This window comes from Cupressus sempervirens, chromosome 3 (assembly GCF_028749045.1).
Source record: "Cupressus sempervirens isolate cs-2001-9-10 chromosome 3, ASM2874904v1, whole genome shotgun sequence".
Taxonomy (NCBI): Eukaryota; Viridiplantae; Streptophyta; class Pinopsida; order Cupressales; family Cupressaceae; genus Cupressus; species Cupressus sempervirens.
In genome coordinates, this window is record NC_143120.1 from 650422966 (window position 1) to 650438959 (window position 15994).

Below are 15994 nucleotides of genomic sequence, written 5' to 3' on the forward strand. Positions count from 1 at the left end.
TTTTACTTATCTATTAATGACTGATTAAATTAAAATAAGTTCTCTAAGCTACTGAAAAATAAAATAGTTATAGTTCTCAAGTACAAGTAAGAAAATTGTGTCCATATATGTAGTACATAAAATAATGCTATAAATAAGAGACAAGTACTCTTAAGTAAATACTAAATAGAAGAGTTCTTAGCCAAACAAATTAGCTCAATTTGTACTCACCCATTTATGTCTATGTAATTTAAGTAAAATATAACACTTATTATTTTAAGAAAGTAAAATAACTTTCTTCAGTAAATAAAATAATAATAAAATAATTTCTAAAAATAGCACTTTGTTTTACTTACCTATTTATGACTGATTAAATTAAACTAAGTTCTCTATGCTACTGAAAAATAAAAGCTAGTTATAAATTTATACCTATATCTATTTTATCAAAGCTACTGAAAAATAAAATAGTTCTCAAGTACAAGTTAAAAAATTGTGTCCATATATGTAATACATAAAATAATGTTATAAATAAAAAACAAATACTCTTAGCTCAATGTTGTACTTACCCATCTATGTCAATGTTCCTTAAGTAAAATATAACACTTATAATTTTAAGAAAGTATATTAACTCTCTTCAGTAAATAAAACAATAATAAAATAATTCCTAAAAATAGCACTTTGTTTTACTTACTTATTTATGACTGATTAAATTAAACTAAGTTCTCTAAGCAAAAGTTAAAACTTATGTACTCATGTATATAAAATAGTTTTTAAATAAAATAAAATAACTTGAATAAATCATATAGCTTAATGCCCTGCTTTCTTATTCATGTGTCCATGTCTAATGTGAAAAAAATAAATGAAAATATCTGAAAGCTTAAATATCTCAAGTACATTGACTTAAAAGATTCCAAGTTACATCTCTCAAATTGCTAGTTGTGTCTATTGCAAAGTAACAAGAATCGGAATCGGCAAGGCCGAATCAAATCGTGAATCGGCCATGAATCGGAATCGAATTGGCCATGAATCGGAAAATTTAAAAAACCCTTGAAATTTAGTGAGTAACTTATTTCATAAACCCTTTATCGCTAATTCGATTCACCGATTCACAAAAAATCGTTTGGCTTGAATCGAATCGCCAAATCGCGTGAATCGCATGAATCGCCGTGATTCTTGGAACTATGGTCTATTGACATCTTTTAGGTTAGATGTTTTTTTTCTCAGGAAGATATCTCAATTCTTTTATATATATATATATATATATATATATATATATATATATATATATATATATATATATATATATATATAAAAGGTTTACCCATTGTTATATTACATTCCTACTTTCTTGAGTGCATAAAACTTAAATCGTTATATTCCTACTTAAATCTTTGTAATCTATGATCCTTTTCTTTTAGCTCTTCTCTAATAGAAGTTAGAAAATGTGTTTTTTTGAGTTTGGAAGCTAATTAGAAAAATTGTCTTGATACAGTGCTGAAGGCATCGAATTGAGAATTCAGTTCTATGAGAAACTAAATGTAGTATGAGACATAGTTTAAAAATTTGGTTTCGGCAAATATCTCGGCCAGTCTAAAATTTTTGAAGATCTTGGAATCGGCAAAAACTTGGGAAAAAATTTGACACTTTTCTTGAACATTTGAAAATATACAATTTCTTAAAATATTCTTAAAAACAAACACATACACACCAATTTTGTAGAACATATAATGATTTGAGATATCCACCATATATTAATCAAAATCTTGAATTAAACAGTAATTCATAGCAACTAAAACTTAATAGATTAACATAGTATCATCATACCTAAACCAATTTTTAATTCTCTTGTTTGTCTCCTTCTCTTCCAGCCATCAAATACACCGGAGTCTTAGCCACAACATGAACTGGAGTAATTTCAAATAACTTTACAGTTTACACTACCTTAAAGAGAAGAATACACCTTCCAATATTATTATTAAGGAGAGAATTTCCATTTATCACATAAACTGGGAAAATTCCTCCTTGAGCACGATTTGATAACAAAATGCGTGTTGGCCAAGAGGCGAGTTGTGTTGGTTAGGTGCTGCATGCTCTTGGGCTTAGTCTGAACAATAACAGGGCACCTTTTGTTGATTTCTTCTCCAAAACATAAATATAATGAATAATGGGAAATGGAACCATGGATTGTTATTGCATGATTTAATTAAATATGATAAGATGATTATTGTTGTTCATGCTTATAATTGTTGATTGAACCCCTAACCTTAATAGAAATAGTCAGTCTTAGGCATTATATTTCAAATGTTGTTGAATATTATTGTAGGTGCTCAATCGAAATTTCTATTGGAAAGGAAATTGTTATATGGGAAGGTGTATCTTAACAAGTTATATTTCTTATTTTTATTCAACTTGTGTTTTCTAGGGCAAGATTTAGGGCAATCCTAAAAAGGGGACATTATAGGCTATGCCATCTAACTAGAAGGAAATGGTTCCTCGGGTGCATCCCGATCCTTGGCCATCATGTCCTCGAATCCAATGCCTTCCAATGCTGATTCTTCTGCACTCTCTTCTACTTGTCTTTTAAGTTTGACAATTTTGTTCCACTGCTGATTCTTCTGCACACTCTTCTACTTGTGTTTCAAGTTTGACAATTTTGTTTTCTATAAACTTGGACAGTTCTATCTACTCCCTCGGTTTGCTTATGTATTGGGACTGGTGTGTCTGTCTAGTGTGTGGGTTTGGACAAGATGTTTTTTGTGTAGGGGTGGCTGCCAAAGTTTTGAGCTGATTTATTCAGGTCACTATCATTTTTATAATTGGCTCTGAAAAAAACTTTAGGCACCCATCTTGAAAACCTGCCAGAGTAAAGTTCAAAGATATTAAAAAAATTCACTGAAAGGTTTTCTGTGATGTCTTTAATGAATGTTGAGTGAAGTTTTAACAAAGAAGTTGGTGCATTTTTTTCGTATGAGAATGAATGAAAATGCCTGGGGAGACGCATCATCAACTTTTTATCTACTTTTCTCTAACGATAGCAAACATTTGTGAAATTTATGAATATTGGCCAAGTTACCAGATTCTCTGCAGCAACCCTCAAATTCTGGTTCAATTCTGTACAAAGTCTGGTCCTCGTCAAATTCTCTTGCAAAGCTATGAATTTTTTGTAAATTCTGTCAGAGGAACCCGGGCAGAATTTGCAGCAGATTCTGAAGAATTTGCTGTCTAGACCTAGGCTGAATTTGGTCTCAGAACATTTTTTTAAAGACTTTTTAATTTATTTTTTGGTTCTCTCAACTCTATTGTGACCACTAAAAAGACCAAAAAAGATGTTTATATGTCATTTATGCATTTTGTGTATGAAAATGAAAACTTGCTCATAAAGGAAATTCAAATTGACAATAGGTGACATCTAAATTGATGATTATAGAATAATGTCTTTAAAAGATATGATATCTTTGAATCCAGGACTTCAAATTTGTATCTCACCTTTTTATATTGCCTCGTTAGAAATGCTCTAACCAATACAAAAAAAAAATTCAGATAACTGCACTATCTTTCATTCTCAAACTGTCCCCATGATATGGAAATATGTTCCATGCATGTAACCAAGCAAGTGTATCAAGTTGTATGTATTGCTAAATGATGCAATTAATGCCCTATTGAATTGAAACATAGATTTGGTGGTGTATTTTGCTATGTTCCTTTACTATTAGCAGATTCAAGTATGGATTACTTTTTTGTTGCATATATATATACATACATATACATATTTAATATTTTTTTTTACTTTTGTATGGATGAACCCAAAACGAATCTGAACCTAAGCCCAAAAATATTTAGACAAATTTCGAACTCAAATCCTGAACCCGCATCCATACTGGAATCCGAACCGGCAACTTAGATTTTTGGTGAGACGAATCGAATATAGCAATATTTATTTGATGGAGGTTTTATGTGTAGTGAGAAATTAAGACTGACTGCTTTCTTTGGATGCTGTCATTCTAAAGCAGTATTTAAAGGAAAAAGGATCCTTCATGAGAAATTTTATTAAATCTTTATATTTTCAAGAATGAGAATAGTTCATATTGTACTCAGGAGCAGATGTTAAAAAGATATACCAGTGCTATTTGTAGTTGGCGACTAAAATTTTCTAAGGTGGAAGGGTTCTGGGACGTTAAAGAAAATAAAAGAGAACCACAGGGGATGCTGTGAAACCCTAATACGATATGTCTCAGATCTGACAGTAGTGATATTTCTTTCTCTATTGCTCACTCAAATTAGAGTAGGACAATCTATTTGAGAATCAGAATTTCTTTTAAAAGTTATTGGAAGGTAAATTAGTGGGTGACCATCTACAGATTTTGAGGACATCAAAACTCAGCTTGCAGGTATAGGTGAAAAATATTGATGGACAACTACAATTCCTTGTATTTAATAGTTTCATCATCAAATATATGTGGTCAAATGGGAATGCAGCACAACCCTCATATTATATCTTATACCAACTGTGCCTGTGATGATGCAGGCGATGGTGTTGTTGCATTGAAGAACCAACGTCTTTGTATATGGTCCGGAACAAGAGTAAGATAGTTTATTTGTAAAACAAAATTTATACTTCAAAATTAGAGAAACAATTTAATAAGAGTGATCTCACAAAAAATGGAGGGAATTAGAATTCACCTCGCAGGTAATGAAATATAAAACATAGATGATGAACTGTTGACATCAATTTCATCAAAAAGTTTCACCAAAGCTGTACAAGGAACAAGTGAAATTGTCATTTCTTAGCGGAAGTGTGCCTTAAATCTCCTTAGATTTCACATCGAAATTTGGAAACCAACCCACTTGCTCCTTGTATTTTCAATCTATAGCCAAGATAAAGCATGGTGCAGTTTCCCTAAGGTTGATGCAATCCTGTTTAGAAAGGTGGTTGGCAGTCTTAGATACATGGCTAATATTTGTTTTGATCTTACTTTGCCATTGGTCTCGTGTCTTGCTTGATGCAGGATTCACATGAGAATGCCACTGGAAAACACCAAAAAGAATTCTACACCATATGTGAGGTCCTTTAGTGGGGCTTCACATCCATTAATGGGTTACGTTGGATTTTGATTAGGCTGCAAATGCCAACATCAGAAATTGATTGTGAATGATATCACACGATCTAGAAAAGAAACTGATTTTGATCACTCCTTATCATGGTGCTGTTGGTGCTTCCAAGTTGTCTATTTGAATTTGATAGTTTCTTTAAGAGTTTGGGTTCAACATGCAGTGATCTACCTGTTGTCGTGACAATCAGAGTTCCATAAATATAGCAAGTCCAGCACCAGCAAAATAAACATGTGAAGATTAACATGAACTACGTTTGGCAACTCCTCTGTGATCAGGTCATTGATCCATGCTTATGCCCAACTGACGTCAAGTTTTTCGCGTCTTTGGACTTTGTTGAGTAGGAAGGGGTGGTGTGATGTAGCATATACTTCCTTCTTTCCTGCCTCTTTTGTATAGTTAATCTCAAGGGGCATGCTAGTATACATTGTACCTCGTATATACCAAGTTATATAAGCTTAAGTTGGGTCATTCTCCAAGTAAAGGCAACTAAAGAGTTTTTTTGTTTTTATATTACCTAAGATGAAGGACTTAGTAGCACATATTTCTTCCTCCCTTATGAAAGTTGATCGTAGGGGTTATGTTGGTGTACGTAATACCTAGTATATACCAAGTATATAAGCTTAACTTTGGTCGTTCTCCAAGTTGAGGTAATTCAGGTTTGTTTATACAGCGCAAGATCAAGGATTTTAATATCTGCTTATCAATAAATGATTCAATGGTCACAATCAGGCTTCCATGATAATTTACTTGATGGCGACTTTCTCATCCTCTTCCCCATTGATTTCTTATAGATAAAGGCACAAGAGTAAGGGCAACTCTGTCTCCACTTCACCGTATATTTTCTCTGATGGATTTCTGTTGTGAGCTGGACCTCAAGATGATTTCTCTGTATTTTCATCTCTTGTATATAGTTAATGCTGATTTCTTGATCCTTGTCCGTTTAATTTCTTATACATCTGAATTTATTATTTTTAAATGCTGGAAAGAAGTGTAAATTACACCCTTACATAAATAGGAGCCACATTGCATCAGCTTCTTCTTGGATTTCTCTATGAAGAAAATTGTCACTTGATTCTGGTTTTAAACACAGGAATTTGAAACAAATGATGATTAGATCGAGAAATGAGAAATTCTCATAATTTTTCATTCCTTTGTTAATTTAACCTTGTAACAGTTATAATTTAGAGCTCTTCTAATGGATATGCTTGATTGTTTGCTTCGACTATAAATTTGTATTTTCCCTTTTTAAGGATAGAAATTTAGAATGATTCATTACATTGACAGGTCTCTGGGAGTGGAGTTACTTATAGATGACAATCCAAGATACGCTGTTGAGTGTGCCAAGCAGGGGATCAAAGTACTTCTATTTGACCTGAATTATAGTTATCCATGGAGTAAGACCTCAGAAGGTCCTTCTCATCCCCGTATATCAAGGGTTTGTAATTGGCACGAAGTTGAGCTCCAGTTGATGTCCTTGTGTGCCTCGCATTGTGAATTGAGTTAGATGAATGGTTGATCTGGCATCGGGAATAATTCTGGTGCAGTTATTTCTCATTCAGTAGGGTGGAAAAGTTAAATTAAGATCTTGTCATTTTGCAAAATAATTAATCATAAACTGTTATTATTCATACTTTTATGTGAAGTGATATGTAATTTATAACATACAGAGACATGATAAACAAATACTATATCAGGCAACTGCTTTGCTGTTGCAAATCTCTCGTTTGATCATTACTTTACTTGTTAAGCTCATTTATAATCAATATGCTTCAATGCACTCTAGTTGCTTTCTCTATTTCCTTACAGTCAGGATATGTACAACCTGAGTTGCTTTGTCGTAGATCAAAATGGTCTGGATAGGGCTTTAACACTATTTGTGGAATGTTAATGGCACAAATAACAAAAAAATTGCTTCTAACATTAAAGTGATAAAATATTGTTGGAGCGAAAAAAGTCCCATGGAAACTCTAAACTTCTCTTTGCACAATAGTTTCATTGAAAATATAAAATAGCGCCTCCAAATGTTTCAACATCAATATTGTAGAACTCATACTGATCTCTTTATGATGCAATATGTATTCATATTTGTGTGAACATGCTTATTGTTAACTTTCAACATATTTAGTGAAGAAAAAAGAAGAAATTATTATAAATCTTGAGATAGAAAATTGGGATATTGCTGTCATTGTCTGAGACCTCATCTCAATGAACCTTCGGCAATCCCATTGAAAAGTTTGTTCTCACTAGATCCAAAATTTAAGTTATAGTATTTGGCTTGGTGGTATGAATGCATGGTATCAAATTTGCAATGATAATGGTATTCTTTGAAGTGTTTAAGTTAATCTCTTCGATCAGAAATGAAGATAAACATATATTGACTGAGTAATAAATATCTACATTAGCAAACTACTGATCGGACAATCTTCTTTAATATTCAATAGCTGAAAAATAATTGCAAGAACAATGATACGAAGGGCTAATCTTTCATTGCAAGTAGCAAACTAGAAATAATTTTTAGTAACAAATACCAGTCTGAAAATGGAGCTGCAATGCTCTGGAAATATGCATCAGCCTTTATAATGTGTGTTGAATTATTAATAAAGCTCAGATTTTATGCTATGTCCAGGAAAGTATAAGCGTGCTATTGAAAGCAAACCTTCAGCTACTTTCAGTAAGGAAACCGACCCTTGCTTCACACTCAGCAGTGAGCCACGCCCTCTCCCAATAACACACGTTCTATGCACAGTGCTAGTGACTTTTATTGTTCATAATAGAACTCCAGCAACCTAAGAAAGTTTCATGTCCAACTTGCAATCTCATCCTATATAGCATTCACCTGGTTTATGAGGAAGCACAGGTCTGGCTTAGGTTCATTCTTCGTCCACGCCAAGCCCGAAGTCAAAACTTCTTATTAAAAAGACAATCTCCTTTGCATATCAGTTGGGTTTCACTTCATGCCATGATTCGCCAATGTTGCAACTCGATCTCCCTTTCCAGTGCCCTGCCAAACAAGAACGGGATCATTTGCAAATAACACTCACCTAGATAACCAACAAATAGGCTAAAGATGATGTCCTCCTTGTTAGTTTTACAAACTCAAAACCACTATATTAGTCTTTCTCGAAGATTTCACTAATTTCAAAAAAATGTATTTTATGGGATAATTTTAAATAATTCCTTTCAACACAATTCTTGCCTATGAGAATTTAAATAGGCTAATTAATCACTCGTGTTCCGTGGAAGGGGATATTGTTCTTTCTTCGAGTTGTTTGCCTCAAATGGCATTCTCCATAGGCTAGTTTCTCCATTTGATAAGATTCTCTGACTACTCCGTTCTATAATCTTTGCTCTCTAATTTCAATAATCTTATTGAAGTCGACACTAGTAGACCCTCATCTAAATGTGGAAGTTTAGGTGAGCATGTAATACATTGCCCTAGTGCCTTTTGAGGCAAGACACATGTATTTTGCTGTTCTTTGTAAATTCTAGTCATAAGTTTCTTTTCCCATTCTTAGAGTAAATCTTATATGACCTATGGTACTAATTTGTCTACCAACAAATATATATAGGGACTCGATGTTGGCTAATTTAGTTCTATTAGAGTTAAACATGATCATGAAAACTCTCTAATAAAACTCTTGTAATTATTACATAATTTGAAAAAACCCAACAATTTCTAATGTGTACTCAATGTTGGCTAATTTAGTATTCCCTATATATTATCTCTATGTATGAGAACACCCTACACATTAATCACAAGGCCCAAGTAGATAATCTTTGTCATCCAAAACTTGTGGTTGGAAGCCTTGATGCACAAAGACTGTGCCTCCAAGATGATTAGAAACTCATCATGATGTCATACACATTTTTACCCTGTCCTATTGTATATGTATATGTTATCGAAGAATGTGTTAAACAATGATTGGAAAGTAGGGGGAACATTGTTCCAGTCAAATGAGATGACTATAAACTCACATGGTCCTTAATGAAATACAAATGTTGTTTTTCAGATGTCTTGTTCTCTAACTCTGATATGGCGATTCCTTGATTGAAGATCAATATTTAATAAGTCCATTGCTCCATGCAACTCATCTAATAACCCATCAATTCTAGGGATATGATATCTATTCTTAACAAGTTTTTGTGTTTAGGGAACAATTATCTAAACGCATGCTCATGGTCATGTCCTTGTTTTCTAGGGCAACTAAAAAAGCAAATGGACTTAAATTGGGTCTATTGTGCTGTATATCTAGTAGCTCCTTGATGGATTTTTCTATACTCTTAAACTTCTTAAGTTGCTTTTAAGGTGTAGTGATGATTATCTTAGAGCTCTCTTCTAACTCGATAACTTTTTAAAACTTGTCTAGAGGTCTCCCTAGAGGAATTTCACTAAATACCAAATTGTGTTTTTCGAACATTGATTGAATGTCCACATGAAAATAATGATTGCTAGCTGTAGGGACCATGGAGGTGATTAAATACTATGCCACTATCTTCATCACCATGTCTAAAAATACTCTCTAGTCTCTTTGTTGGCACAATCTTGGGAGCACCATCTGAAATTATTCTCAATACAACCCTCTTCCCATCCACTCTGTACTTCAATTGCATAGTTTGAATGCTCGGTGAATATTTTCCCAGTGAATGACATCACTAGATGCCCAATATCATATTTGTATTTCCTAAGTCAATCACATAGAAATCATCCATAAATTTGATTACCAAATGTAATGTTTAGCTGAGGCACCCATTGAATGCAAACAATGTTGAATCCGTTTACCACCATAATATTGAATTGATCAAAATTCTCTTTTTATACCTCTCTTCCCTACTAGTGTTGAGTCAATGAAATCATCGGCTGCCACATATCTTACTAAGATTGTCACATGCTACCCTAGTAGGATTCCATATTCTCTAAAATAATTAAATATAGGTGCACTAGTCAAAGGTAACACTGGTTCCATCTTTTGTTGAAGTTTAGCATCAGTCAAAGTAATATTGAGTATCTGAATCTAATATGTTGTATATAAATTGATATATATACACATACACATGATTATACACACACACAGACACAGACACACACACACACACAGACACACACAGACACACAGACACACACACACAAGTTACACATGTTCGTGATTCAGATTGAGTTTCTCTTACTATTGTCATCGATTCATATCGGGTTGATTGAATATTGATATCATAACATCTATGTTTTCACCGATCAGGGATCAGACTCCAAACTGTATTGCCTTCGATATACGTCAAGTGTTGTTCAAATTGATGTCGAACATGTCTTATCGAGCATGATTAGTTTGGGATATAATCACTGGTTGGTTATAGTTACCAACGGGCATGACCATGTAGGGTCATGACCCTATGTGGCCTGTCATGCCCCCGTAGTGTCATGCCCCTATGGGGACATGCCCCTTCACTTTATATAAGTGTTAATTCTCATCGGTGGACAAGGTAATATCAATACAACATACTTGCAGTCCCAAGCTCGGTAGAATTATATACGTTGGCAATGTTACTACATTTGCAGAAACGATCTTAGAAAAACAACATGGCAGTAGAGCTGCAGGCTGCAAATGAATAAAATGAAATAAGAAGGAAAAACATTACCATAAATTATCATCGAAGGGGTTAAATTGAATATGCAAACATTGAACAGTGAGCGGTAGTTGATTACATGTTGGTTGACAACTAGGAATAATTTAGCAAGTAGGAGATCTAATATGAGGAATAATGTGTCCATATACCTGTTACAAACGTAAATGGCAGAATAGTTGATATATTAATTAGAGATCAAATGATCTATATATACAAAGAGGAGAGTTGAATAGAATAGAAACATTCTATTCTAGACTATAACTAAATATTATAAACATTCTAATATTTACAAAGATACAATAAGATACAATAGTGAGCATTAAAAAAGAAACATAAAGATTATTCTAATACCCCCCCTTAATGCTCAATCTATTTACTACACTAATAGATCCCCTAAATTTACCAAACTTGTCAGGACCAAGGGGTTTTGTGAAAATATTTGCTGGTTGCTTTAAGGTAGGGACATAGAGTAACTAAATAGATCCATCTTCTACTAACTGTCAGATGTAATGACAATGAAGCTCTATGTGCTTGGTTCGTTCATGAAACACTGGATTCTTGGCAAGTTTGAGTACTCCTTGATTGTCTGAAAGCAAAGAAGTCAGACTTGTTTGAGGAATATGCATATCTACAAGCATCTGACAAAGTCAAACTGCTTCACAAGCTACCTTGACAACTCCTCGATATTTTGCTTCTGTTGAGGAGAGTGCCCGTGCCTATTGCTGCAGATCTGATATTGAACACATAGCTAGAAGTAGATTTCCTGTCATCAACTAAGCCGACCCAATCGGAGATAGTGAATCCACTGAGCTGAGGAGTAGCACTCCTTGTGTAAAGAAGACCATAATTTGAAGTACCATGTACATAGCGCAACACACATTTCACTGCAATCCAATGATCAGTCTTGGGGCTCGTCATGAACTGTGAGATGTAGTTGACTGCAAAACTGAGATAAGGTCTATTAGTAAGGTAGATGAGACTACCTACTAATTGCCTAAAGAGTGTTTCATCTACAGGAGGAGAATCCGATTGTGTAGACAATTTCAGACCAATCTCCATAGGAGTGGAGGCAGGTTTGCAATCCTGCATTCAGAACCTGTCAACCAAATTTTTGGCATACTTGGACTGAGACAAGAAAATACTATTGTTAGTTTTCCAAATCTCAATACCTAAACAATAATGAAGCAATCTGAGATCTGTCATATCAAAAGTTTTGCATAGATACTGTTTGATATCTGAAATCAAATGTTCTGAACTCCCAGTAATGATCAAATCATCCACATAGACAAGAAAAAAAAGAATATCATTACCAGAGTGTTTAATATATAGATTAATGTCTGACGGGCTATGCTGAAATCCTTGAGCAACCAAGTATTGATCAATCTTTATGTACCAAGCTCGAGGGGCCTGTTTAAGACCATAGAGAGCCTTTTGGAGTCTACAGACTTTTGGTTCTGAACCGACAACCTTGAAACCTGGGGGTTGCATCATGTAGACTTCTTCCTGTAATTCACCATTGAGAAAAGCACTATTCACATCCATTTGATGAACTTTCCAACCATACTGAGCTGCAATGGCAAGAAGAAGGTGAATAGTGCTCATCTTGGTTGTTGGGGCAAAGGTCTCCTCATAGTCAATGCCTTCGCGCTAGGTGAATCCTCAAGCAAAAAGTATGGCTTTGTATTTGTCCAAGGTACCATCTGCATGGTACTTGACCTTATAGATCCACTTTACAGCTAATGGGTTTCTTCCCAGGAGGGAGATCTGAAAGAACCCAGGTGTGATTCTTTTGAAGACTTTGAAGCTCAACACCCATTGCCTATTCCCATTCTGGAATTCCTTTGGCCTCTACATATGCCTGGGGCTCAGGGATATTGTGGATGTTGGCCATAAGAGCAACATTAACTGTGTTGTGCTAAATCTTCTTATTTTTGGAGGTTCTACCCTTAATGAGTTCATCAGGACGAAGATCACTAATCGTTTGAGCCCACCATTTTGGTCGAAGAGTAGAGGAGCCAATATTAGATGTCGGAATAGCTAGGTGAGGAGCAAGAGCAAGAGCTATATTATTTGGAGGTGGTTGTGGTGTTGTATCAGTAGCATTAGATGACTCATATAAAATAGAATGGCCCAAGTCAGAGATTGCTGAAGATTGAATCTCATAATGTGGTGGGAAGGCAAAGAGTTGAAATGGTCCGAGTTCCTCATCAAACACAAAATCACGATTGAAGATTAAATGATTAGTGTTTACATCAATTAGTTTGTAGGCCTTATGTGTGTGATTGTATCATGTAAACACGAGTTTCTAGCTTTTGGAATCCAACTTAGTGCGTTTGGCATCAGGAATCCACACATATGCTAGAGAGCAAAAAACTTTCAAATGGTTGATCCTAGGTTTACAACTAGACTAGGCTTCCTTAGGAGTCTTATGGTTAACTACAAGGGTGGGTGACCGATTAAGAAGGTAGACAGCTGTGGATACTGCTTTTGCCCAATATTTTTTGGGAACATTTCTATGTTCTAGCATAGCCCTAGCCATTTTTGTGATGGTATGATTTTGACGCTCTACAACACCGTTTTGCTGAGGGGTGTGAGGTGTGGTGAACTGATGTCTAATGCCATGAGTAGTACAGAAGGCAGAGAAACCAAAAGAAAAAAATTCCCCCCCATTATGAGTCTTAAGAGTACGAATGGGGGAACCATGCTCTTTTTCTACTAGGGCTTTAAACTACTAAAATACAAGAAAAGCATATGATTTTTGCTTAAGAAAATATACCCACATTTTGCGACTGAAATCATTCACAAAGAGTAAGAAGTACCTATTCCCAATAACAGAAGAAGTATTTATAGGACCACATACATCAACATGGACCAGCTAGAGTACTTTAGATGTCCGCCATGATTCACCATCCTTAAATGGTGTCCTAGTTGCTTCCCTGCTTGGCAAGCTCTGCAAATGTGATGGTTTTGGGTCTGGATATCAAGTAGGCCATGGACTAAATTATCCCAAGCAAGTTGTGCTAGATATTGAATGTTCAGGTGACTGTATCATTGATGCCAGAGGCTGCTGTGAGCGGATGATTTGGCGATGAAGGCACGCTCAAGGAAATTGCCTGAATCTACAAGCCTACCATGATCTTCAAGACTGACAACAAGTGTAGTGTGAGAAGCACGATCAATAATTGAACACTTATTTCCACTGAAAATGACATCCAACTAAGGGGAGTGCTTTAACACCATCTAAGGTTGATACACTTGTGAAAGTTGTTACTCTTGAGAAGAAGCAAGAAGAAGAAAACGATAAAAATAGACAACAGGAAGTAGGATAGATAGTTTCATCTGTACCTAAAGCACAAACACAAGGTGCTATTCATGTCATTGTATTAGACAAGAGCCAATCTAGAGAAGGCGAGAAAACACCTAAGGTAAAGGAGCAAGAAGCCATTCAGGCACTAGTAACACTACCAACATCTGGCACTTCTCCTACAAAAATTCTTCCGAAGTCAAGCATGGAAGCTATATCGTTGTAGATCTCAGTGCTAGGCTCAAGCTCTTCAAAAGTTGATAAGGTAACTCACTATGGTGATATCACTTTAGATGAAAAGATTATTATTCCAAAGTTTGATTATGACATAGTGAAAATAGATCAAATACGAATTTTACAAGAAGTTTTAGAGAAGAAGAAGCATCAAGAAATGCTTAGGAAAGAATATAGGCAAAAGCAAGCACTGCAAGAAATTAAAGACATCTTTTTAGATGCATTCAACTTGCCTACTCTTGAAGAAACAAAACCACTATTAGAAAAATTGTCAAACATAGTGGAAAAGGTCAACAATGAAGACATTGATACAAGTGCCAAATTTTTAGAGTGGTCAAAAAATAAATTCTAGAGCAAGGTCAATGAGAAGATATTTGGTGACATAGCACTGACTCAAGTTGCATTAGCAACAAAGGTTGAGGATGTGAAGAATGTACTTGAGAACATATTCTCATTGTACACCAAATTGTGTGACCCTACACTCTTCATCCAAGAGAATAGACATCATATTTTGAGCCTGGAGAGAAATCTCAATATATCAGGTACAAGGTTGCCTTAGAACCTAGCTTAGAGTGAGCAACATTTTAATACATTGCTTCAAAAACAAAGTCAATTAGTTGTATTAACAGTAGAAGAGGCTAGCATAAGAGCAAAATTGACAAGTATACAGGAATCTCTCAGCCCTCATATGGAGATACTACACAAAGAGCTAGGCTATGCAGAAACTTTGCTAAAGAAAGACCCCAATGTTTCTACTCTAGATGGCCTAGTACACCTTGCTGTCGAGCTTGCCATCCAACTCAAGTCATTGGATGTTGCATGTGACAACTGGTATGTAGCTCTAAAAATCATAATGTAGGTCCACAAATCATTTTTGGAAAAACACACTATCTGTGTATAGCCCATTTGACATAAGTGTCAAAAAGGGGGAGATAGAATATAAGTGATAGAATATAAGGGGAAGAATATCCTATGGGGAGATAGATAAAAAGGGGGAGACATCAAAAAGGATGAGAATATCCTACGAGGAAGAATAAAAAAGGGGGGAGTTATACACTTTTGGGAAATACAATGCAAAGATAGAAACAAAGCAGAACAAAACATGAAAGAGTATAAGTGCATTAAAGTCAAAGAGTATCAGTTAGTAGAGACAAATCTACTCAGAGTGGAGAACAGATTTTGGATACAAAATAGACATATTAACTCATGGGGAGTTATAAATTTTGAGGTATATAGGTTATTGCAAAATTTTGAAAATTTTGAAACTTTGTATATAACTTGAGTCATGGATATGTTATACTTGAGAAGATTAGATTGATTATGTATATTCAAGTGTTTTTGACACTCATTTCAAAGGGGGAGATTGTTGATCTTAGATTGGTTTTGACAAGTGAGTGTCAACACACTTAAGACATTTACTTACTTAGTGTTGAACTAGTAATGCATGTCGAGTACAACATGTAAATATTAGACCATGCCAAGTTGCAATGAGTGTTGAGTCACTCAAGTGCTAAAAAAATAGACCATGTTTAGTGATTCAAGTGTCAAGTAAATAGTAGATGCTGAGTAGTTTAGGTGGTGAGTTAGAATAGTATATGCCAAGCATCAAAGACTACATGTGTCGAGTAACACAGATTGGACATATTTGTTTGTTATGGCACAAACAACTATGTAAACCATTTTTCAGCCAACCTAAGGATAGCTTTTGATCTTTTAAAGATAAGGAAAAATCTATATGAAAATCCC

At 34.8% G+C, this 15994-nt stretch overlaps 1 protein-coding gene across 1 annotated transcript in view; it reads left to right on the forward strand.

The window, feature by feature from the left end:
• The window catches only part of LOC149568375 (uncharacterized), a 68161-nt gene extending 61275 nt beyond the window's left edge, over positions 1-6886 (forward strand). Inside the window, exon 6 of the mRNA XM_089821319.1 lies at positions 6376-6886. Within this exon, the coding sequence (XP_089677445.1) occupies positions 6376-6595 (220 nt within the window). The 3' untranslated portion in view covers positions 6596-6886. The remainder of the gene's footprint in view (positions 1-6375) is intronic.
• Positions 6887-15994: the final 9108 nt, after the last annotated feature.